This window comes from Taeniopygia guttata, chromosome 18, assembly GCF_048771995.1.
Source record: "Taeniopygia guttata chromosome 18, bTaeGut7.mat, whole genome shotgun sequence".
Lineage (NCBI taxonomy): Eukaryota > Metazoa > Chordata > Aves > Passeriformes > Estrildidae > Taeniopygia > Taeniopygia guttata.
In genome coordinates, this window is record NC_133043.1 from 8,424,293 (window position 1) to 8,450,362 (window position 26,070).

The 26,070-nt window shown below is 44.6% G+C and overlaps 1 protein-coding gene across 6 annotated transcripts in view; it reads right to left on the reverse strand.

The window, feature by feature from the left end:
• Nucleotides 1-946: 946 nt before the first annotated feature.
• The window catches only part of UNK (unk zinc finger), a 44,872-nt gene continuing 19,748 nt past the window's right edge, over nt 947-26,070 (reverse strand). The window contains exons 3-17 of one of the 6 annotated variants that reach the window (XM_030287206.4): nt 25,664-25,840; nt 25,092-25,222; nt 24,817-24,952; nt 22,640-22,757; nt 21,622-21,706; nt 19,662-19,804; nt 18,367-18,414; nt 17,290-17,490; nt 13,079-13,147; nt 12,242-12,416; nt 11,003-11,104; nt 9,333-9,521; nt 6,372-6,469; nt 5,606-5,863; nt 947-5,239 (exon numbers count right to left, since the gene is read on the reverse strand). In XM_030287206.4, the coding sequence (XP_030143066.1) occupies nt 5,084-5,239; nt 5,606-5,863; nt 6,372-6,469; nt 9,333-9,521; nt 11,003-11,104; nt 12,242-12,416; nt 13,079-13,147; nt 17,290-17,490; nt 18,367-18,414; nt 19,662-19,804; nt 21,622-21,706; nt 22,640-22,757; nt 24,817-24,952; nt 25,092-25,222; nt 25,664-25,840 (2,086 nt within the window). In that variant the 3' untranslated portion in view covers nt 947-5,083. Of the gene's footprint in view, nt 5,240-5,605; nt 5,864-6,371; nt 6,554-9,332; nt 9,522-11,002; nt 11,105-12,241; nt 12,417-13,078; nt 13,148-17,289; nt 17,491-18,366; nt 18,415-19,661; nt 19,805-21,621; nt 21,707-22,639; nt 22,758-24,816; nt 24,953-25,091; nt 25,223-25,663; nt 25,841-26,070 lie in introns of all 6 variants that reach the window. The other 5 variants (XM_030287203.4, XM_030287208.4, XM_030287204.4 and 2 more) reach the window with 5 other exon arrangements.

Genomic DNA, 26,070 nt, shown 5'->3' on the forward strand with positions numbered 1-26,070 from the left:
GCTGCCACCAGCCAGGTGTGTCCCACGGAGCAGGTGGCACAGGCTGACCTCTTTTCTGGGGTTGTTTGCACTGTATTATTCAAGGTGTTTTAGCTTAATATTTGCTCAGCTACAGGCAGTGGTGTGGGTCTTGTCCCACCCTAAAAGAAATCCCACCTTTTACAGAGGAAGAATAATAAACCTGAATCAGTCAGAGTGCAGCCAAGCCCATGGAGCAGAACACCCCAAACATTAAAAATTAAGGCTTGAAGCACACAAAACCAGCTCCTAGCAAATGCAAGAATGATGAAGAAGTCTCCATCATCATCCTCCTAATCTTGGTGAGGAACCCAATCACAGGTGGATGGCCAGAACACAAGAGGGAAGGGGCTGGCACTCAGATCTACTGATTTTATTGAGTTACCAATAATAATCTGCAATACAAATGGGCCCGTTCAGATTACTGTTGTGACTGGACTAATGGGAAGTGGTTGATGCATCTTTGAAGCATTAATTAGACCAAAACTAAGAGGTAATTCTTGGATCCACAGGCCAGGTGTGTTCTTTTGGGTGCCAGCACACAAAACACTGTATCCACTGTGCAGGCACAGCTCAGCTCTGCCCAGCCTGGCCCTTCCAGGACACAAATCCATGTCCAGACCAAGAATCTGGACGAGATTTTTTTAGATTTGCCACTTCCAAAGAGGTCCCTGCCCCACTTTAACCACATTGCATTGATGTTCCCTCTCTTTCACCACACCTCCATCAGGAAAATGAATTGCAACACCCCCAAAAGGAAGGGGAGCTCAGAGAGAAATTATTCTTAGTTGTGTGAAAATTGGCCACAGAGCTGTTGTTCTGATGGCTCCAAAGCCCAGATTTCTCCACCCTCCCAAGGCCCAGAGCAGAGCCCGGGGCTGCACATCCACCGGGGCACCCATGCGCACACCACACACGCACACACCGCTTCGGTTTGTATTTTTTTTTCTTAGCAAAAAAATAAAAATTTATTGTCGTCTAAAAAAAAAAAAAAATCCATCCTGCCCTTGGAAACTGTGACACAGATTGAGTTCTTTCCAGCCCCACATGCAAATTCACTCTGCCAAGAAAAGAGTCTAAACCAGGTTTCCGACAGCCAAAACACATATTTACAGAGTACGAGAGAACGACAGCTGAAATCACAGTTCTATACATGGAATCAACAACACGTTTTACACCACTGATCACCATTCTGCCAACTTCTACACGGACTAGGGGCGCCTCTGCCCAGTGCCCTTCCTCCTGGGGAAAGCAGGGAAGGGACTGGGCAAGAATTGCCACCAGAAATACTGCAGTGTGTATTATTATTATTTTTTTAAATGTATACTGTATTTATTTTGTTTTAACATTGGAAGCTACAGAGTGGGGAAGCCCCAGAAATCTCTCCAATGCAGTCACTACTTTGCAGGAATACTTCACCTTTAAAATACTAGGTTTTACATCAGTAACATCTATTTTGCTGTTGGCCATCACTCCAAGGATTATAATAACTCTGGAGGAAAACACTGGTAATATTCTTCCTTCTCAGATAGGGGAAAAGGAGGAAGAGAGGAGGTTCAGAGGCTGGTGGAACAGCAAGGGATGACTGAGTCCATTCAGTGTTACGGGCTTCCTCCCAGGATAAGGAATTCTCTTCATTGTCTCAGCTGCACAAGCCTTGCCAGTGGCTCAGGTTCAGCTTCAGAGATGTACAAAAGTGTAAAACCCTTCAGCAGGGGATCAGCTGCAGGGACCCCCAGGGGTGGGATCTGCTTTAGGAAATGTGCTCCAGCTCCGAGACCTTTCCCGGTCCCTGCAGGCACATGGCTACCTAAGGCTGGAGAGGAGCTCAGAGTGGTCCTGTTAGCCCAAAATGCTAAAATCCTTCAGCTCCTGGCTCTCACCTACAGCTCTGACCCTGCTTGTTGCTCTGGACCTACCCAGGCTAGTGTTGTCCCAAGCCAGCTGCTTCTAGGTTGGTTTTCCGCAATAATGTAAAAGTTTATTGACCTTTAGGATGCTGTGGTTTCACATCACAACCACAGCTCCTTCCCCCAGCTCTCAACTCAGAAGTGTTCGACCTGCCCAATTCGTCACCAAGGTCAGCTCTTCTGAAGCTCCCAAAAATTTGGGGAGGAAAATGTCATTATCCACTCAGGAGTCTGTGTGAGGAGGCAGGACCCAGACATGGTCAGGGCTGTTCAGCTGGGCTGCTCCCCAAGGAACCCTGTGGACCCCACTTTTGTTTTGAAGCCCCCTCAGCTGTGCTGTGTTACTGTGTGTCCTGTAAAGGGAGTTCCTGCTTCAGAAGGAAGCCTGACAGTACGTGACAGGGGCTGCACTTATTAGCACCAGGTTTATTTCAGCTCTTTTTACACCATACAAAAGCTGATCGCTGACTCTTAAGCCTCAACTGCAGTGCTGTGATTATGGTTTGTCCTTCCTGCACGGAGCAGGCAGCAACAACTGCTGGAATGGGTCAGGAATGCTGCTCCTTCCCCCTGCTCCCACCTAATTTGGTTCAGAAATTGTCTTTAAATAGCCCACCAGAACATTCACAAAATATGCAAAGATGAAGTTCTCTTTTCCATCTGATGCTTAAGAAAATAAATTCACATTTCAATATTCCTCTCCTTTTTTTTTTTTTTTTTTTTAAGCAGCAAACAAATTGATAGAAACCTAAATTTAGGAAGTGTTTCTTCAAGAACCAGAGAAAAGTGAGAAAGTCTATGTGCTTGTGCAAAGAGAGTGCTGAGAGAGGTGGGGGTGGGGACAAGGGAAGGGTCTAGTGCTAATTCCTTCAGGCTGCTCTGCCATGAGTGCAGTGTGGCAATGGAAAGTTAAAATTTAAGGGCCACAAACAGGTGAAATTCTGTATTCTTTGGTCCTTCAATGTAAGTTTTAAAACAGAGAAACTGTTTTACTCAAAAGGGAAAAACACATTTTCTCTGGCCTGGAATTTTTCCTTGTACCCCAGGGAAACTGGGGGCAAACAGCTCTTTGCCCTTAACCCCCCCAAATCCTGCATCACCCCGTGACTGCAAATCCCAGGAGACAGCCCAGGCTTGGAATCACAGAGCTGCTGCTGGACACATCTGGAAAAAGAGGGTTGGCAAAAGGCAGCATCACCCCTGAGCAGCCCCCAGGGAGGCAGAGGAGCAGAGAAACCTCCATGCTCATAAAAAGTGTTACAAACCATAGCCAAAAATGGGCTGATCAGCTCTGCTGCTTATAAATATTAAAGATCTGATTCAAGAGTTTATTTCCTATGATTTAAGTTAGTTACAAAAAAAAACTTTTTAGTAAATTTTTTTTCTTAAATGGGCTTTTTCCTCCTCCTCCCCCCCACTTTTAATTTTTTTTTAGATTTTTTTATTTTTCCTAAAAAAAAGAGAAATGTTCATGTATTTTAATAAAAGGTCTTTCCTTAAGATCAGACCAAGGCAGATATGCTGCCCCATGGCACAGACATTCAAAGGCTATAACCAAACAACATAGCCACAATAGTCACTCAACAGTGTCTCTCCATTAAAAAAAATTTAAAAACCTGATGCTAGTTACAATAAAATACACATGGAAAAAAAGCATTTTTACCAAAAAACCCAAAAACAAGTTAATGGGAAAACATAAAAAAGAACTACACAGAGCTGCACTTAAGAGATCATCTGGGAATGCATATTAACCCCTTCCATGGAGAGGAAAGGTGGAATTATGGAAACAAACCTAATTATGTGTTTGTATTAAATATGAAGCTTTCTGAGAGGCTCTGGTAAAAATTCAGTTTTCCTACAACAGTGGGCTGCTGGAGGTTCCAGTGCTTTTCCAGGTCATGGAGGGGCAGCACAGGAGCATCCCTGTGCAAAATAAAAATGTTTAGTCAACTGAGTGGCCTTTTGGTTGAGATCCCAGCAGGTTACTGCAATCCACCTGATGTAAAAATCCAATGGACATGCTGGTAAGGAAAGTCACAGGAAAGCTCAGCTGCTGGGCAGGTCTGAGCTGGTGGCATTTCTCTGTCCTGCTGGACTATTTCTGTCACCACACATCTCCAGCACCAGGGTTTCTGGAGCCAGCAATCCACAAACCACCCTTGAGCTGCTGACACAGGCAACAAAAATGTGCTCAGCCTACCTGGAATTGGTTCATGCAATTCAGCAGTGACTACGAATCAGGTCCCTGTGGCTAAAACAAAACTAATCTGGTCTGAAACAGTAAAAAGTCTCTGAACAGCCACCAGACAAAGTGGTGCCTGGAGAGAACTAACCATCTGCATCCAAATTTCCTTCATAAAGGGCTTTGGCTCACCCAAGGGCAATACTTCTAAGGCTGCTCAGACCTGGAACATGTTGGCTGCATCAGCAGTGAACATTGGTCACTGAATTTTGGGGCTTGGCTTGCTCTAGGTCCAATAGAAATTTTTTTTTCCCTCTTTTCATCTTTTCATACAAATATACAAAGAGTGTAAAAAAATTTAAAAAGTGAACTTTGCTGATTAAATGACAGACAAAGTTCCTGCACATTCAGAGATGGGCAGTGTGAGGCCCTCCAGGCAGGAGCCTGGCAGAGCTCCCATCAGGGAGGACGGCTTTAACCAAGCTGGGTCAGTGAAAGAGCAGGGGGACCGAAGGCATGAGCAAGTCATTTCAAACCACCTCGATCCTCCCCGTGATCTCAACTCTTCCTCTGGAAAGCACGTGGAAGCCCCTCTTGCCCACTCTAAGTCCTTCTGGAAATAGTCAAAAATTTGTTATCACCTAAATAGAAAAGAGGAGAAACACAGACTCTTTGCAAATGGCCCTTTGATCTGTATTAAAAACAGCTCTCAAGGTTCATCAAGAGTTAGAATTAGTGGGGCACGGGTGAGGGGCAGTTTAGATACGGGATGTAAAATATTAAAAAGTGCTCTGCAACTAATTTTCTGTTTTCATGTGTGCATGTGCGTGTGTGTGCACGTCCCTACACGTGCACAGCCACGCCCATCCACACACATATATACATATATATATATACACATACATATATATGTACGTATGTATAAAGTTACAAAGTTCTATAGGATATGATGGGAAGGAGCGTCCTCGGAAGGTCACGACTGCAGAGAGTGGGGCCTGTTGGGGTGGCAGATGGGGCACTCGCCCTCCTCAGCGCACGTCTCACACAGCACCGCGTGTTGGCACGGTAACACCACCCGGTTCTCCTTCTTGCAGTCAAGGCATTTCACTGACTGCATCTGAAATACCGCCTGCAAGAGAGGGGACAGGGCACAGGTCAGCGCCATGCACGCCGCCGAGGGCTGGGGAAGGGCAGGGAGGGCTTCAGCTGGCTGCCCTGCTCATCTCCTGAAGCAAAAGGAAAGCAGCACAGTGTGATGCCTTTCAGGACCTTTAGGATCGACAGAGTAGCTTTGATTGATTTACACTCTGTACTTTAGGCACAAAGAAGATGGAGTTATCTTCCTGTGAGCCAGCTAGAGCTCACTTTGATTACATCTACCTGGAAGTGCTCTGATATGCTTCTGATTTCTGAGTCTAATAAAGAAAAGGGGAAAAACTGTGACCTGTAGGAGCAGAGAGGGCAGAGCCCTGCCCTGCCAGGCCCTGGCACTCACCTTGTCCACTTTCTCCAGGTTTGCCCGCAGCTGTTTCTGCAGAGTGTAGAGCGACGAGAGCGAGAGCGTCTCCAGGTCAGAGAAGGAGCGCAGGAACTGCGGGTCCTGCCCGGTGTGGATCCTCTCCAGCTCCTCCTGCAGTTTCTTCACTTGCAGCTCCAAGGCTTCCCTCTGCTCCCGGGCCAGTTCACATTCCATGTTAGCTGTGTTGGCGCGATCATTTGCTTCCTCTGCCTCCTTTTTCCAAGCATCACAAGCCTGCAAGTCCCAACAAAGAGGATAAAAGAAGCAGTCTGAAAACTTGGTCTGTCTCCAAAGAGAAACCCAGGCAAAGCTATCAATTTCCATACTCTCCTCACAGCAGTTCTGATCAATCTGGCCTGTTCCCAAATTCTGAAACACGTTTGGAGCTTTACTTCAAGGCACTGCTTGTTCCACATACCCCATCTGCTTGGGCTGTGGTTCTGCTCATCTGGCTCACAGCATTCAGGGGATGAACTCTGCATACTGATAAATTATTGTGAATCAAAGGTCTGATAGACTGTCAAACACTTCAGGGCATCTGTTGTGACATCTGGCCTCACAATTTCAGCACCTGAACGCACCAGGCCAAGTGATTTGGTGATTTCCAAGGGAGAGGAAAGAATGCTGAGCACCTGTAAAACCTACAGCTCTGTCCATCACCTCCATGGCCAGAAAGAGCCTGTTGAAAGGCTGATACCCCCTACTCCTTTACACTCCCTAATCCCAGGATTTGCCCAAGTACCTGCTTGGCTTGTTTCCAAGACTCCTCCCACTGCTTTATTGTGCCGTTGGCCTCATCCAGTTCTTGTCGTAGCCGTGCCATCTCCGCAGCACCTGGACCTGACAGAAATGCAGGTGAGGTACTGGGCGAAAAACTCCCTGAAGCAAAGTGTTCCCATATGCTGCTGTTCATCCCATTTAAACCTGTTTCACAGGGAAATAGAGAGGGTTATGTCACAGGTGCTGGCAAGTCCCCCATTTCCTCCCTAACCCTGTGAAATCCAGGATTCAAAAATGTGCATATAGGATAAAAAGTTAATCTTAAAAATCAGTTTCATCCCCCTGTGCCCGGAGTCCATCACAGAGGGACTTTATAGGGTTATTTCACACACTCATCTTTAGTGATGCAGGGAGGAACCATGACACTGAGTGGAAGCAACTCTTGAATCAGGCTGTTTTTAGAAGCATCACTTTTACAGCAGAGCTGACTGTCAGCTTGAATGCCCCTTCTTTCAGGGGAACCCCTGACCTGCTTCTACCTCCCAATTTTCAGTGCAGCACAGCCACCAGAGTTGCTTCACAGAGCCCAGGTGGTGCTTCCTCCCACCCTACACCCTAAGAAACTTCTGCTTTTGTCTCCTCAGTGTGGGGCTTAGAAAAGGAATCTCACTTCCAAACAGTGACACAAAAATGCTCCAAGTCATTACTGTTTCCATACACAAGGAACAGAACTGGAAAATCCTGTTTATAAACAAGTAGAGACAATAGTATCTGTATCTGCTTTGTCCTCTGCAGAGTTCTAGCACGGAGATAGTGAGCAGCATCAAAGAAAACTAATTAGCCATTTCCCTATTTTAGCTTGTTCAAATAAACTCTCTTTTCAGGACGAAATTCAAGGCTTAGGAGACAAAGGAGTAGAATATCAGTTGTATACAAAACTGGCTATTTTTCCAGAGTCCAATGTTCATACTCTTTCAATAACTTTCACTTAAAATAGGTACCCACACTTTGCATTAAGGAGGAAACTAGTAGGAAAATGGAATATTGAGACAGAGTGTGGACTCTGACCCGCACAGGTTGCTCCAGTTTGATGTGGGAGTAATTTTCATGCAGTGGTGCTCACCAGTGGCTGGGAATATTCCTAAATTGAGCTGCAATTGATAATTTTGATCTCACAGTAGCTAAACTGTGCCTGCAAGTGAACCCTGGAATCAGGAGCCTCTCACTGAGGTCTATCCCAGCACCACTGACTTCCCAGCCAAGACACAAATAGTGACAAAATGGTCTTCACCAAGGGCTTAGGCACATGAACTCATTCAGCAAAGCAGCAAGGGATCTTTGCTGGCTCAGGCCACTTACCACAGATCCATTTCAGCTGCTCTGAAGGGTGCTCAGTTGAAAGCAAGAAGTTTTAATGGAATCCCAATTCACATTTTGTTTTTTAAACCTCAGTTTTCTTGAATGGGAATCCAGCCTTAAGCAGGATGCTGGCAAGCCACAAATTCTGCCACAGTGCTGACCAGGCTGATCTTGTAATTTGTTTTAACTCCCTCTTTCCATCTGCTGTTCCCATTTCACATTGGAAGTATCAAGCCCCTTTGGGCAGGAAAGCCTTCTCTGCACATTTTGCACCTAGCACAGTGGAAACCAGCCCAGAACTAGGTATTTTTAACTCAATTTCAATACAAATAAGTGATAATTACACACTTGACATGTTATGTGCATTCACTAAGTTAAATGGAACAGATGATTGCCAACTGCTAAGATACTATTTAAATATCTTCTCAGAACCCCAGCAAAGGATTTATTATGTTTATGGAAAAATATATTTTATAAATAAATTATTTAAATGCACTTACGAATTTCCTGCAATTTTTGGTTTTTTATTTGTATAAATACACAGTCAAGATAAACATAACTAATTTCTTCTGAAACAGCAATTTCTCCTTTCCTTACAAAAACTGGGACAAACAGCCAGCCTCAACCTAATTAAGAGCAGAGATGGCTTCTGATGTCTTTTATTACAGTAATTGTAAAAGCTGTTAAAGCCAAACAAGCAGCAATAGCAAGCATGGAAACATGGGCTTGGGCTGTGCAAACAAGGGATGCAGTTACACAGATAAGTGCATGCAGAAAGAGCTTACACAAGCATGTAATCATTTTATTAGGTTAAGCTGAATAGTAAAGATTAAAGTGTATCTCAGATTTTAAGAGGCATTTATGTCTAGCATCAATAGAGAGAATTAATAGTTACTGTTACAAACAGAAATGAGCAGAACTGGTGTCCCTGTAGCCTGGAGGCCAAACAGTTTTATTTCTCAAGGTAATCTCGTGTCTTGATAATAAAATGGATTTGTCTGCTAAATTCCCTGTTCTTCCTGATACAGCTGAAGCTCCAAAGTAATTTCTCTTTCTTCAGTCCCTCATGCAAGAGAAAGACCCTCGAGGAGGGGAAGGAGCGAAGGGGACAAAACTGAAACACTGACTTTTTGGCAAGTCCACACTGCAGAACTGGTGCAGAGTGTCAAACAGAAGAAAAAGTTCCAATGGTCCAGGCCTGCTCTAGGGCTTCCAGAAGCCAATCTGGCCCACAAGCAGTCCCAAGGGCAAACTGCAGTCTAAACTAAACTAAGCTGAGGACCCAGCTCTGAGTTTTACATGAAATCTCAGCAAAGCACTGCTTTGCTGGTGTTGGAAAAGACAGAGCTCTTTTCCCTGAAAGGCATCATCAGAGCAAGGCAATTAACCTATGTGCCCCTTTTCCCCAGCCTAGAAACAAGGGAAGAAGAGGAAATTGCTCCCTTGTTCATGAGATATTAACTGACTTTTGGTAAAACAGCTTCTAGTCCCGTTGCTGTTCTCATGGGAAGAAGGGATACATGGCAGCAGTGAAATAACACATTGAAATTAAAGCAAACTGAAAAAAAAATACTTACATGGCACAGACAGGCATGTACATGGGACACACAGACTGTGCATTTACCTAATGATCCATGAGAAGCTGATGTCCCCAGGAACGTGTTTTCTGACTGGCTTAAGTGTCCCTGGGGCTGATGGAGGAAATGCGATGAGAGGCTGACCGGTGGAGAAGGAGAGGCGGAGTGAAAGGAGGCAGAGCTTCCAAGGGACCCGGGGATATTTACAGGAGCAGAACTTTGCAGCAAACTCCCACCTGGACAAAGAACACACAGAGAGGATGGCTATGTATGACCATGAGGTGTGGGCACAGGCAGGAGTTCAGAGCAGAAGGTGTCAGGTTCCCTTTCTCCTCCCTGAACCCCTCGGGATTCCCTCCACTTCTCCTGAGGTCTCATTCCCCTCTCAGCCTTTAAGAGGAGCACTGAAGCTGCCATCCCATGACCCACATAGGTTAAAACCCTCCACAATTCAATGTATTACTCTTTCAGTGGCCAAGGAACAGAAGGTTTTCTGAGCATAGCTCAGTCCCTGTCAGTCTAGAGAAGATTAATTTGGTATCTGGTAAAATACTTTGTCACGAAAAATTCACTTCTAAAACATGTGCTTCTGCCTTTATACTTCCAAACAACCTGTAGTGAGAAGACTACAATGATCTCAACCACTAAAACCACTGACTGGTTGTAATTACACATACCTGAGTGCCTGAATCTATCAATAATAAAAAACCCCAACTAAACAAAAGCCTAACCACAAAAGACATCAACTTCCCTTACACCAGAGGTTCTTCTGCCTGCCACTCACAGATTTAGGGAGATCCCAGCCCTACTCTGTCCTCATCTATGTCCCTCCTTAGAAGGTCACCAGGTAACACCCAGGCCTGAGGTGAAGAGAGGGAGAAGGGGAGGATCCCTAAGGCACTGCAGGTGGGGAGCAGCAGCAGCAGGGCTGGCAGCAGACAGGAACAATAAACCTCCAACAGGCTCTAATCTTTGGCAGAGAAGTGGAAGTGATACTCTTTCCACAGGTCTTTTCCTACCTCAATAGAGCTCCAGGCAGTGCAGTTCCCTTGGAAACCTTCAGACAACCAGTTAAATCCTGCTCAAACAGCTGCTTTACACAGCAAGGGTAGCCAGAAACTACAACCACTTCCAAAAAAGTTATGAGACATTTCTTTTTTTCCCTGGACACCCATCAGAGACAGGTAGAAGAGGCCTTAGCCTACCTCCATATATCAAAATGAGACAGACATTACAGGAACAAAATCAGCAGACCGTGATGACACTCTGACAGATGGATGGCATTACCAGGTCACTAAGTTTCCTGTTACAGCTAGGGAGAGTTTGCTGCTTAAGATGCAAATTGTTATAATTTGGCCTGATTTGAAATGCATCAGATGCCTTCTGGAGTCCACTTACACATTCAAAAAAAAAAAAAAAAAAAGAGAAAAAAAAACAAAAAAAAAAAAAAGGGAAAAAAAATCAGGCAAGTCCCATTCAGTCTCAAGAAACATCCCTAAGACAGCTGGGCCCAATGGCAACAGCTCAGCTCTGCTAGTCAGTAAGGGCAAGCTCTCACTTCAAAGATGCTCAGGGGTTGCCAGAGTTTGTTGTAATTGCTGTTTTAACCAATGTAATTTTGGGACTGGTTTTAGAGCTTGGTTGGGCTGGCTCCACTGAGGTGACTGGGCAACACTGCTTGGCAGAAGATAAAGAAAGCTCTGTTGCTTTCATGTACCTATCATGATGCCACTCGTGTGGGGCACTGTGCTGCTGTCAAATGTCTTCTCCAGGGCAGCCACTCCGAATTCATTCAGGTCCAGGTCATCCAAGGCAGACTCTGCCAGACACAGAGGTACCAATTATGTTATAAAGGACCAACAACTTCAAGAGATAGGGTGGCCCAAAGAGCCTACATGCAGAGGAGCCTGTGCTCGCTACCTCTCAGGGCCCTACTCTCCATCCTGCTCTCAGATGGTTTGGCAGAAGTGTCATGGGCAGCTTTTCAGTTCAGGTTCTTTAACCCGACCTGTTTCTTTTTGTCTTAAAAGTATTCCCAAATGGTATATGAAAACAACAATCGGATTAATTAACAGCAGATCCCATAAGTCTTCCCCAAACTGCTCTTTTAAGTCTGTCCCTTATGTACAGGAACACTGGCTTATGGCATGTCTGGGTCTGGTTTGTGCTTTGTCCCTGCTTTCCCGAAAAGCCACTTGGAAAAGAAATACCAGGAGAAGGGAACACTTGAAAAACATCTCTGAGGTTCTCATATTTGGTAAAATAAAGCTTACTAATGCCTGAAACTGTTCTATCTATTTGAACATGCCTCATCACTAATGATGATCAATATAATTCCATCCCACACATGCCCACTCATTTCTATTATTATTTTTAACAAATTAGTGAGATCACCTCAGAAACGTTACATTTAATTAAAAAAAGGAAAAAAAAAAAGAAAAAAAAGGAAGAAGAAAAACAGGTGACCAAAAAGCCTGTACCTAGCTAAGAGTGACTCCACTCTCTGGACTCTCCTGTTTCCCTTTCTCTTACAGCCTCTGTCCTACACTCTACAAAGGGCAAAGTCCTTACAATCTACCTGATGGTAGCTCTGGCTATAAAATTGTCATTTAGAACTGAGGGGTGTAACTGTGGAAAATGCCCCTGTGATTTCCTGCCTAGTCCAAGACCTCTTTGTCACTTTGACAAAGCTAAAACTAAAGCCCTTTTACACCATGGACATTCTGAGTGAGCGGCTCAGAGGCCTTCAGTTGGTCCCGTGGGTGAATTTCATCCAAAATGACCTGCAGGAAACATCAGATGTGTCACAGTCACAGAACAAGCTTCAAGAATCTGCCAGCACTGACAGACACGGAAAACTGGAGGTCACTGGAACACCCACGTTATTCCAAGTCTCATACCTGGAGATCCATGGCTGAGGAAGCCCTATTTTCATAAGTGAAAAAGGCAAAGTTACCTATGACAGACTCAACGGTGTCACTGGTTGGATAGAAGGGAAGGGCATTGGCATTCATGCCTGGAATGCTGCTGGTGCCGGCGGGGCTCGGGGGGGTTGCAGCCAGACTGGAGGTGATACTAGAGGAGATGCTGGATGTCAGTGGGCTCCCCACTGGGAGAATGCCCAGGATGTCCTGAAACAAAAGTGTGGAAAGCAAAAGAGGTAGGAAATAAAACAACTTTACAGAACCCCTTCAGAAATGTGCAGGAAGGAGCCAAATGCCAGCAGCAAACCTGTTTCCTGCCTGCTTCCAACCTGACAGATGGCTATTGCTACCACTGGGCTGGGGGTGGGGAGAGATTAACAGCTTTTCTTTAATTTCTGTCGACTGTTCTCCATTCTATGTCCCCCCAACCCCCCAGTATTCTAAACATCTTTCAGGCTGCCCCAGAATTAACTCCTGTGACCCACAGGTTGCATGCAATCACATCCATGGGCCACACAATCACCCACTCAGATTTAGTTCAGCACACGACTTAGAACCTGATATTAAATTCCCTTTGCCAAATCCTTGAACTTAGATGACTCTAGAGATCCATTCCAGCTCAATTTTCTGTAATTTGAAGACTCTCTCCTGCACAATCCAGACTCTACCCTGAATTCACTCAGGTCTAACTACTCACAAATAACACCTCCAGCAACTCATCCCATCTTCATAAAGTAATCCCTCCAGCTGAGCATCCCTAATGGTGTCTGGACTGTTAGTTACTCCCTGCAGAGATGTCTGGATCCACAGATTTCTCTGTGGTGCTGGAAGCCCTGAGCTGGTTCAGAGCCCTGCCAGCCGTTCCGTACCTGTTTGGGCTGTAACAAAGGTTGCTCCTGGCTCCTGTGTTCCAGGGAGTGAGACTTCATTTTTGCTTGCTGAAGTAAAGAAACAAAACAAAAGATAAGCAGAGGGATTATTTAGCAAAATTAAAAATGTCTGGCTGCTGGCTTTGGAGAAGCCATGGGAAACACAGTCCACTCCTCTCTTGGGCTGCTCAAGGCACTGGAGAATTTGGGGAGAGGAAAAGCACAGCAAACTAAACATTCCAAGAAATTTGCTTTCTCTATAGCAAGATATCACTCCTAGAGTTATGCAGAGACTTGTCACAGTGACACTTGCCTTTAATGCTGCTGTAAGACCCCTGCTAGCACAAAGCACATTCTAAGAACCAAGATCAAAACCAAATTATTTTTGCCTTGCTATAACTAACTCATCAGCCTTACTGCATCTAAGACCCAGAAAGGGCCAGAAATGGTGGGAGGCACACTGCATTGTTAAATTATGCAAATATTTTTCAGTTTGGGGATAATAAAAGTATGTAGATTATATTTTTCCTCAAACTTTTCCCACTCCCAGCTAAGACTGCCAAGTAAACAGTGATAACGAACCAATTTTCAAGGCAACACCACCAAACTAACTTTACAAAAAATCCTCCCCTCATCCATTAATGTAAGAGCTCAAAGGTAGAACACATAAGTGAGGCCAAGGCTGTGTTGAACTGCAAAACTGCATGAATACCTATACACATTTGGAATCCTACTATCCAGGCTAAAAATTCAGCTTAAGGTCCTTCCAGCATTATATCTTTAATGAATATCAACTCTCTTGCCTTGCAACATCAGTCAGTTCTGCTGGATTCAGTTGGGAAGTGGCCTCAGGAGCCTGTCAGTCTGGCTGCAGGCCTTGCTCCCTTCCTCCCATGCTGTGACATGCCACAGGGAGATCAATCCCAACCTCTGGGCACAGAGAGGCAGCAAAAAAGTGTTGGGAGTCAACCCTGCTTGTTTACTCACTCCCCAAACCCCCCAGTGTGAAACACAGACACATTCCAGCCATAAAGCAAGCATGATTTTTATCCCAAATCTAGGCAGGCATCATCTCTGCAGGAAACTGAGGCATGATGTGCCACAGCAGCACATGAGGCACCACCCTGGGTGAAGTGATAGCCCTTGACTTCTTGGCTGAACAGTCTCATGACACAGATAAACGAGTGCTGGAGAGGGGTGACGTAACCAGACAGGCAAAAGAGCAGTGCAAGAATTCCTCCCTTGGTTTTATTCATTAAATCATTTTCTCTGCTCAGCTCAATGCCCGTGGGCAGACAGAGAGGTCAAAGCTGGCAGACAGGCAGCTGGGAGATGGACATGAAGATCCTTCTGCAGTGTTCTCTCACTTCCCTGAGCATGTTCATGACACAGGAGCCCATGATGGGCTGGCTCTCCTCCGTGTGCGAGAGCTGTGCTCTGTGAGTGTCTGATAAAGCTGCTGCTGCATTACCCAGCACAGCCCTGCCCTGTCTGACACTCAGCTGAACACAAAATGTGCAATCTCAGACGTCAGCAGCTGAGGGGAGGGCACACACACAGCCTTGCCCCCACTGACAGGCTTCCTGCCAGCGTGGGGAGCTGCCTCTGTTGCAGTTAAGTCTTACTGGAAGTGCTTTTTTTTCTTTAAGGAGGAGAAAAGTGAACATATTTCCAAGTTAGCCTCAATTCCCAATGCCTGGAATTCACACAATGCAAGGGAAAAATAGAGCAAGCAAAATGTCACCACTAAGCCAGTCTCCTTTAGCTCTGAATAACATTAGAAAGGGCACACATTGAGACAAACACTCAAAGGACAGGCTGAAATTCTCCAGCTCACTCTGTTGCAGTCAGGGAAGAGAACAAGGGACATAAATTATGAGTGAAACTAAATGTTTTCTGACCAGCATGGAACAAACCTACTGTGCTGTGTGTCAAGACTTGGGAACACCTCCTGGTCGTGGCATTCAAGTCTTTCCAGTGCAGCCAGCATTTTTCCAGCTTGCTAAATCTTTTGGGACTTGGGAAAAGTATTTTTAGCTTTAACTGCTGGCTCAGCCTTACCATAAACTATGTGGAATCTATTAAGACTGAAGGTGTGTTTTTCATTCTAATAAGTAAGAAACTATTTGTACCAATTCTACAGGGGAAAAATGACAAGGCCATTGCAGAACTGAGCCAGAGTGTCTCCTCTGATGTTTTCACACAGGAGCTGACAAAGTTAAATGCCTCATTATTGATCTAATTTACAGGAAATTTGAGAATCTCTGGTGCCCACTGCAGCCAAAGGGAATTACAATAGAATTTAAAAAGTAAGAAATTATAGATTAAAGTAAAATTAAATCAGGACACTTATGAGACACCTAATCTTGTCTGTAGAAGCCTAGCATAAGGCAACTGTGATTACTTCTGTCTATACCTTAATAGCTATTTATTCCTATTTAACACAGGTTTTGCTTAATCAAAGCCACAAAATTGAGCAGTTACATGAATACACTAACTTTGTAGCACAGATCTGACTTCAGATACAAATGCTCATCATCTGGTCCTCCTTTTACAACTCCTATTCATACTCCATCCCCTTTCTCCTTGGCTTAGGCTTGCTGCCCATTTTCTCCAAAGCAGGGCCTCCTTGGCACCCTGCCTCTGCTGGCAGCAGACAGGGGTTCTCTCAGTCCTTCAGCTTTGGGTTCACTCCTCCTTTGCAGCAGAGGCCACAGAGAACGAGGACATGTTTTTCCTTTTGTTTCTAAACAACTGTTACAAGCTGCTGTGCCTGCAAGAAGTGCCAAGATCACAGCATGCTCTGCTCTTTACCCCCAAAGACGTGTTGCATCAATTTGCAGTTTCCTAAGGCACATCCCCCTTAGGCCAGACAAAGGGAGCATTGATAAGAGAGCATACATGCATACAGCTTAATCTGGATTTGTCACTGCATCATTTTAATTAGACTAAACAGTGCTCAGGACTGGCTCTACTGCAAAGCTTGGCCATATTTTCCCAAAGCCATAAAAATAAATAAAACCCATGGAGTCTGCTTCTAAATTCAACTATTTTATGCAAGACCTTGTCTGGACAGGATATTTCCACAGTTTTCTCACAGCAGTACAGGCTCATTAAGACTGACTTCTTTAATGTCACAGACCAAAGTGAAAACACAGTCAGGCTGAAAGCAGCACTTCTTGTCCTCTCTGTTCTCAGGCAACAGAGACCTGGCATTCTTACTCCTTTTTATACTCTGGTCCAAAAGAACTTGTAGGAGATACTTTTGCAGGCACCTCCTTGTACAAGTAACTATTCCCTTCCCCCTAAATCAAGATACAATTACCAACACAGTGAGAATTAAAAACTGAAATAAAAACCCAAGCTCTAGGTTGGGCTCAGGTTGGAAAGGGTGGTGCAGAGAAACTATTAATTGTAACACCAAGAAAGGAAATTCACAGCAAGAACTGACTGTAGAAAAGCTCATGTGTGGCAAAAGAGATGGAAGAGATTGTCCCAGGCCTAGGGAGCAGCATGAATAAGGCACAATACCAAGAACAAGACTGAGGAAGCAGCAAGGCAAGACTAGGATATCCAAAAGGGATAAGAGAGAATGTCATTAAGAGATGTGGGCTGGGTAATATTCAGAGGGTTCTTCAAATAAGAATGAGGAATTCTAATTTAATACAGAAGCTACAGGAGAGAGTCAAGGGTCAGAATGATACAGCCACAGAAACAAGAGACAACTAACATGACATCTTTAATACACCAGAGGAATGGTGAACAGAGGACAAACCAAGTCATGGAGACCAAGGTAAGAGTCTGGAGTGGAAAGACAGAAGGAAGGCTGAGTTTCCATGAGACAATGGAGCAAAAGACACAGCAACTCCTGGCAAGGACCTGAACATGGATAAAGAAAGAGCAAGAAGTGATGTGGGAAGCTACCCAGGGTCAACACAAGACAGAAGTTGGGAGGGGTTAGGAAAACAAGCAGCAGCTCGACTTCTACAAACTGCGTGTGTGATGGCAGCAAGGGAGACAAGACCAGATGTGAGATGAAAGAGGCTGGAAGGGAGACTGAAAGCAAGAGCAGAGATCCAGAAACTGCTCTTATGAGAACAGTGTTTTCCCACTTTTGTTCCATCAGAAACAAAACCCCATTCAAGCTAGACTGGGCAATTTTTTGTTCTTTTTCATCCCCCCAGCTCTTCCAGCCAATATTCCCCACTAACCTGGCATTTGAAACTCTTCAAATACTCGGCCCCAACCTGATCTTCTCGCTCAAACCCCGGTGCTTTCTTGTAGCTGCCAGCTGCTGTGACTGAGTCTGGAGGAAAACCAATGGTCTCCAAGCTGTGGGGCTTCCCAATGGCACCAGGAGGAGACCCACATATATTAGATGGGCTTCCAAGACTGCTGTTCCTACAAAGAATCTAACAGAGGGAACAAGTGTCAGGAAAGTACAGCCAGACAGCAGGAATTGCTCAAAGAGAGGCATCCATGGAAGTGCTCAATCACATCACTGTTTGTAGATTGATCACACTGACAGCCAACACAACCATACAAGCTTCCAGTAAACACTCATTAAAAAAACAGGAAAAAGCTCCACTGAACTTACACAGTCCCACAATTATGGTTTTATTGTTGTTACTTTGGAGTGCAGTCTTGGAAAATCTGACCTACAACTCTAGTGACATTTATTCTTTCTGAGGCCTCAGAGGTGACTGATGAGGTTCCCAACATGACCATAACACTCTTCTCCCTTTCCTTAGGCTACAGTGGCTCCTGCCTGACTCTGGGTAGTGGTGTGGAACCTGGAAAGGTGCTGTGGCAGTCACAACAATCAGGCATATCTGAGCTATATGTAATATGGTATTTTTTGCTTTCCAGTTGGAAATCTCCAAAATTTAATGCAGACACAAGTCAGGTATCAACAGCTGCATTAAATAAAAACCCAATGATTTCCAACACTTCCATTCTTTGGACTAATACCAGGGATCACAATCACATGCAACAAGGCTAGTTTTGCACTGTAGATGAAGCCACAGACAGCAGCAAAGGAAGTTGAGTTTTAGAGAATGTGTCCACCTGGATGAACACAAATATCCCATTTCTCTGGGACAAGGAATTATTTGCCTCCATTGGCAAGCACATTGTGCTTCAGACATCACAGATTCAAATGTGGCACAGTCTGGGCTGGCATCAGGGGAAAAAAAAAAAAAAGGAGCAGCCTACAATGTTTTTATTTTATTTTTATACAGACATTCTGCTGTCCACGCTTCCCTACAGTCACAAAGATAACTACTCACTGTGGTGGAGGTGGGGCTAGTTGGCAGAGTTCCTGATTTATTCCACACCTACAGTACAAATACAAAACAGAACAGGCCACGTGAGGCTGGCTGCTACAGGGACCTTTTTCTCTGATTAATTCATCATGTAAAATGATCACCAGCAAAGCCATATTTGTTTGCAAGCTACATGCAGATGCCCTGTGGAGTGATGAAGTCATAGACAGACATGTGCTGCCATTTGGCACATATCCAAGGATTAGGAAAGACTGTTTAAAAAAGAGCTTGAGATAGACAAGACCTAAACAGCCTAAAAGTAGGAGATATCTTCAACTGTCCTGCAGTTTACAGAGAATTTAAATGATACCTTCATAAGATGAAGGGGTTTTGGTTTATATTGCTTTCCAGTGTTATTTAATAAGAGACAATATTATGTCCCTTTTCAGGATCTGTTTGGAATTCTACCCGCAATCCAATTCAGGACAGCTATGAACTGCTAGGTTGGCTCAAACACAGCTTCCCTCCTCAAAGAGAGGGAATAAAATAAAGCAGAGGTCCTAGGTGAGTTCACCTCAAGTCTGATCAGTTTCAAATGAGTTAAATTCATGTCTTGTACCTTCTCAAAGTTTCAGCCAACCATTTGAAAAGGTTACACACCTTATCAAGTGCAGTACACAGAGGAAAGACTTAACAAAAAAAAAAAAAAAGAAAGAAAAAGCTAAGTAAAAATGTGGTCTAGCATTCCATGGGTTTCTAATCTGACTCTGACTATCTGTTCAGCACTTAGACATCTTCTTTCTTGTATGGACAACTAACTACCAACAATCTGAAACATATCCCAGAGTTTAGCTGTCTCCAGAAGTACAAGACGGAGGGAACTAAGGACATCCTGTAATGCACCATGCAATATGCACAGGCTAAGGCTCTGAGATTACATATGTAAACAAACTCAATTGTAGTTATGTACTTTAGAGGCTGTTGGCTCACAGACTTTAATTATAGGTCTTGGAAGCTAAGCCCAATGTGTACCTCCAAACAGGAAAGAGCTGGACTGCATGTGCGGATGTATTCCACTTTCCTGAAAGTACATCAACAAACCCTGCACAGAAAGGAAGGCCTGGAAATTTTATAGGTGAGAGGACAATACTAAAGCCACTGAATGTATGTGCAAAAAAAAAAAAAATCACGGAGCTCAGAACTAGAAGAAAAATCTCATATCCTCTTGGCTTTTGGATACTTTTCTTGGGAGAAAGAACAGACTCAGAGAAACACAAATTTACACAATATGGACCAGGCTACTCCACAGGGCTACATACATTGCTAAGGTCTGGGGCATGTGGACTGGAAGGGCTGACTGGAACAGAGTCCCCAGCTGCTGAGGGCATGTACATCACAGGAGCTGTCTGGGTGGGGCTGGACACGGCTGAGGATTGCTGCAAATCTTCACTGAGCGCCGGCTCTGTGGGAGACAAAGCACAGGAACACCCTCAAAGCTCAGCCACTGCCACAGAGCACAAAACATTTAGGAACAAGAATACCCAGATATTCCTGAGAGAAAAAATACCCCACAAGCACCTACTTAAAAATGTAGAAGTAAGAAGAAACCTTATTTGGCTTGTTTGCTTATCTAATATTCCTCACATTTTTACTGTCATCACATACACACTGTGCTGCTCTTTAGACCATTAACGCTGCTCCAGAATTATCGTCTCTGGATGAATTGTGTGTTACTCATTCAGCTCTCTTGAACTAAGCAGAGTTTCCTTCTTTGCCTGGCACAGAGTTGATGGGTGCATTATAATTAGCTGAGGGAGTTAAAGTTTCCATCTGTGCTCAGTACAAATCGTTACAAAAAAAAAAAAGTGACCCTGGTTTGGAAGGTAGAGATGCTGTAGATTTGTAGGATTTACATCTAACACTCAACATCTTCACAAAAAACTATAGAACTGACACTACATCTATATTTAAATATCCTCAAAATGCTGGTTTCCTGCTATTAATCAGAAAAACTCAGGCTAAGAGTAGACATAATAAATGGATTCCTGTTATTTTAATTGCATTAGGCCTGTCCTTGTTGACCTTTGTAGGAAGGACTAAAAGATATAAATCCATATGACAGCACAAGAAATTACCAAGTTGTAATGACCTACATGCCACAGAAGGTTACTCTAAGTAATATAATATCAAGTGTAGTAATCTTATTAGGGGTAGGGCATCCCTAAACAAAAATACTATATTATATCCAAGGAAGTTTGCTAAACACTGTTGCTTTATCAAGATTTCATTTTCTAAAGCTGGCTGGATCCCACTGTGTAACTGCATGGCTGTGTTTTGGGCCATTACAGCCCACAGCTCCAGCTATAATTACTGCTTGTCAACAAGGCTTCCTATAAGAGGAACAGCACAACCTGTAGGGAATTTACTCTCCTCATTCCCTGTCAAAGGCAGCAATTACTAATTCCCTCATTTACAAAGGATAATCAAATAACAGAGATTTTCTCAAGGCCATGTAGTGAGTCAGTATCAGAATAAATCTAGTGAATAACCTGCTCTGATCATTGCAAATTCAGCAGTGAGAGTGCAGAGCAGCAACAGAGGAAGAGCCCTAGGACAGGAACTAACCATTATTTATGAATATTAGGACCACCTGCAGGTAGAACTTCCACAACCAAAACTGTATCACTAGTTTATAGTTGATTAAAGTGAGGATTGAAATAATGCCCTATAAGTCAGGGAGCTATTGAGAAAAGAGGATTTGAGATAAAGCAGTAAAAAAAAAAAAAACCAAAACAAAACATATTTTTCTTCTCCAACCTGATTTAAAGACTGAGAGTTTAAGTAAAATTTCATAAACAGTAAAATAGCTTTCTTTAAAAAAAATGGATCAATAAATTATCTATAATCAGGAATTTTATCTTCAGCTTTTTAAGATATGACACTTGGCAATTTAGCTAGGTACAGTTCATCCATGTACAGAAGAGAAGCAGCTTTCTCCACTTCCATCCTCCTGAACTGACACCCAGAGAACTGAGCAGGAGAGAGGGAACAAAGGGAGATCCTTCAAGAGACAGAGCAGGGAGACCTAAAGGCTGAGTCCTACAGGCCACCTACTGCCTCCAGCTCTGCCAACACCTCCCACATCAGCACAGTTTTACAGAAATCAAAGTTAACCCTTCACAGGAGCTCTGATTTTGCAGCTCTGCATTTTAACCCTCTTGGTCAGAAGCTTTCCACAACTCAAACATCCAGGAAAGATGAGAGAAGTAGTGCACGTACGTTCTACGTGTGCAAAGGCACAGAAGGGTCCTCGGGGACAGCTGCCAGACTGCTGCATATCATTGCATTTGGTGGATTTGTAGATCTAAGGATGGGGAAAAAAACAAACAAAACAAAAGAAAACACCAAACAGAAATGAACAGAAAGTAACAGTGACCACCCGGTACAGAAGTACTATGAAGAAATTTGACAGCAAGGTAGGGACACAGATAAGAAGTGCAAAGGCCAGCAGAGCTCAGGGTGACCATTTCAGTGCTTTGCTTCAAAGAAAGGAAAACCCATTATAGCTCTGGAAACACCAAAATATGCCCATGACAGCTAGAGCTCACCCAGAGACCAACCCACCACACACCAGCTCACCCAAAGGTCACCATCTGCCATGAAGTCCCTCAGACTCACTGGAAGCTCCATGGACATTACAAATGGCAAAAGGTAGGAATCAGCTGACAGATGACAGCACAGAAAGTTGCAGCCACATGTTTGCAAGGAAAATAACAAACCATTGACAAGGACTGTAGCAAATGGATTATTCCCTTTCCCCCCAGTTTGACAGGCGGTGACAATGGTTACTGTGCAGATACGGGCCCCACAAAGCTTTTCAACACTGTAATATGAAGCAGACTACGAAAAGGTCTTAATTACACTTTCTGTAAGGATATGGAATGCTCTGGGCATGCTCATGGCTAAGAGCTTGGTGGTGTTTAGTGCTATCAACACGAACCACAAACTCTTAGTCAAGGAAACAGATGCTGTTTGCTCACATGCAGACCCACACTGTGCTTTCCAAAGGACCCCCATACCTGACACTGCTCCTCTATTTGAGTTTTCCCCCACTTTTCTTACCTTCTCCCATACAGTCTATTCTGTCAAGCAGCTGAATTGCAATTTACTCCCAACATGCAGCTTCTCTGCATCCCAGGACCAAGCAGCCCACATCCTCTCCCACCTAGCACAGTGATTTACTTTGTAAGACTGGAATGCTTTTGCTTTTCTAAGTGGAGTGAGGAGGTTCCTGTACCTCTGGATGGAACTGCTGCTCTGTGCGAGTGTGGCAGTACTGGCAGGAGTCTCCATTTTCACACTTACTGGGATCTCCCCACTCGTCCCCGTGCTTCACACTGGGACACGGCGAAGATCTGTGGAAAAAGGAAGCAGCAGAAGGAATCAGACTCACAGGTGCGCTCTGGGCTTTGATTACTTTGGGCAGGTGGAGGGAGGTGATTCTCCCTCTCTGATCCACTCCTGGAGGACTGCATCCAGCTCTGGGTCCCCCAGCATCACAAGGATGTGGACCTGCTGGAGCAAGTCCAGAGAGAGCCAAAAAGGTGCTCTGAGGGTCCCTCTGCTCTGAAGCCAGGCTGGGAACACTGGGGGTGCTCAGCCTGGAGAAGGCTCCAGGGAGACCTCAGAGCCTGTTCCAGCACCTAAAGGGGCTCCAGGAGAGCTGGAGAGGGACTTTAGACAAGGGCCTGGATTGCCAGGACAAGGGGGAATGGCTTTAAATGGAAAAAGAATAGGTGTAGATTAAATACAAGGGAGTAATTCTTCTCTGTGAGGGTGGTGAGGCCTGGCACAGGTTGCCAAGAGAAGCTGTGGCTGCCCCTGGATCCCTGGAACTGTTCAAAGCCAGGCTGGATGAGGTTTGAAGCAACCTAGGATACGGGAAGGTGTTCCTGCCCATGGCAGGGGGTGAAACAAGAAGAGCTTTAAGGTCCCTTCCAGCCCAAACCATTCTGTGATGTTACAATTCCTCAGTCGGGGGCAGGTTTGGCTGCCCACCCTCAGCTGTATAATCTGCTTGGCTGCTGCTTCCCCAGCCCCCACCCAGCTGCTATTGCATCTCCTCCCCCTTCTTCCAATTTCCCAATGAAAAAAACATGGCTTAATTCTCTGTTTGAAACGAAATACAACTTGAACCAGCATAACAATATTAGCAGCTGATGTGATTAGTGTCAGAGACGCTGGGTCTGGTTTCTGTTTTGGAACTGCACCTTCATAGAAAGCTAAGAAGTTAATTGGCTAATCCTAAAACACATAATACCCTTACAGCAGTATGTTTCCAGGTTTATAGTGTGGCCATGTGGAAAAGAGGCTGAGTCAGGTCACTGGGGAAAAGGCAAGGCCGTTTTCTTTCTCCCAGCCAGGAGCAGTTCCTTTTCCCAGATCCGAATTTTTGCCATGACCTACTTCCCCTGCTCTTTATGCTCTTAACCATTCCCTCAAACAACAGCAGAGGGAAGCAGATAGCAGCACCAGCACAGCCACATCAGCTGGGGTGGGGAAAACACAGAAGCGAAGCTTTCCCCTCTTCCCTTCCCAAAGGGCCCAGAGAGGGGCAAAAAGCACCTGGCTGCTGCCTGAAGACTGCCCTAGTGGTTCTACCTCTCCTTAAAGCATTGAGATTAACAATCCTTTGATTGCTGCCTGTTTAATTTTTTTAAATATGGAATTTCAGTGCCAATTCAAGAATTTCTGTTAATGTTGGGGATGGGGAAGAGAAGTGAGAGCATCCCTGGTATTTTCACTCCTGGCTTTCTGGTCTGCTCCTATGTTTCTCAGAAAGGAACTAGGGAAAAGCCCCACTGAGACCACAACAAAAGCTCTGTTGTGTTGGAGGAAATGAGGGCCTATAATTTGGATGAAATGCGTCCAGGGAGACACAGCACACTGAAAACATCCAGTGACAGCTGAGTGACAGAACACCCTGGTGCCTCAAAAGCAGAGCCTTTAGCAGCTGGTTAAGAATGCATGTCCAGCTACAGTCCCTCCTCATGATCCCCATCACCAGGCATACACAACAAGCAGCCTGATGATTCTGAATCCTTTACCATGAACACATTGTATGAGTTTGTTTCTAGATGGGGATTAAAACTTTCTTTTGTTTTCTCTTCCCTGCACTACTTTCTATAGCAGAGGTTTGTGTGGTAAGGGAAAGCGAGACACAGCTTCTCTTTGCTGTAAAATCAGAGTTGTAACATGATTTAACAATTAATTTATTAGAGTACTGGCTACTATATACAGGAAAACTCCTTGTTTTGTTTGTTATCTTTCTGCTAGGAAGAAGTAACAGTCCATCCTTCATACCTCTCAGTACATAAACAACTATCTAGTGGTTAAAATCCTGCCTCCTGCACCACAGATTTCCAATATACTGCACCATTCAGCTGGGAAGTACAATACCCAGGATCACAGTACCTGTATTTGTGTTTTCTTGGACTTCGTCTTCTGTCTTTGCTATTGTGGTAGTAGGGGCAGGCATAACCCTGGCGACAGAGCCGGGGGGGCTTCTTACACTGCTCTGTCTTGTAGTTTCCCAACACATACGTTGTATCTGCAAAAAAAAAAAAAAAACCCTACTGAGTCAAGAGAGATGACCACAATCCATATTTACTACATAAAACTTTAGGACAGGAGCAGGCACTCACAGAGACCAAACTTTCCCAGCCCCACTGACCCTTGGTGACACTCACCTTGCCACCTTGGCTCCTCACTGAGTATTTTCTCTATCATGGCATGGCTGGCAGCGACTGCAGACTGACCCTCGATGCCTCCTTCAGATGTTGTCTGACCATTCTGTAAAGCTTCCATCGCCTGAAGCTCTCTTCAGGGACAGAGGTAAATGAACAAACAGACTGAGCAGAGGAAGAGTCAGATAAATGTATGTAAAAACTAACATACTGGAGCATTTGCTAAGTGGGTGCATCTCAGCCATGCATGTTTTGTCACAACATCTTTAGCTGAACAGCAACTGCAATAAAGTAAGTCTTCACTCCCTGGGAACTCCAGATGCACTGTTTTGACCCCCTCCATCAGTTCCCAAAGTATGATCCCTTCCCCCATTTTGAGAATCCTCCCTGGAGGTTTTTTATATTTGCCTTTTTAGGAAGGGATATCTCGCCATCACTTCACTTCAGGCTGAAGCAGTACTGCCGTTCAATCATCTCACTTTTCACTTGGGTACAGAAATTACCTTTTCCACCATCTCCTTTTCCATTTGGGCACAGAAATTACCCTTTTCCCAGGAGCCCCAGGCTCTACTGACCTGATGTCATACACGGGTGAGCGCAGGTCATGGGGCCCATGAGCAAAGGCGCAGTGGACTCCGTTCTTGGTGCAATTTCCCTTGGAGTCTGTCTCATGGATGCAGATTCCAGTTTTGTAGTAGCGCAGGTGATACCTCCTCTCTGTGTCTCCAGTAGTTCTATGCAAGAAGGGACACCTGAGGAAGGAAGGAGGGCAGGAACAGACAAGGTTTAGTCACACAGGTGAGGGATTAAACTACCAGATGACACTTTGCTGAGAGAAGATGCTGCAGTTGACACCACCTTTGCTAACTCTGCCCCTTCTCTTATGCTGTGCCTTCCAGCACTTCAGAGACCCCCCCCAAACCTGTCACTACAATGGATGTAAGTTTCCCTCCCTAAAAGAAAACCGGATTATTAATCCAGC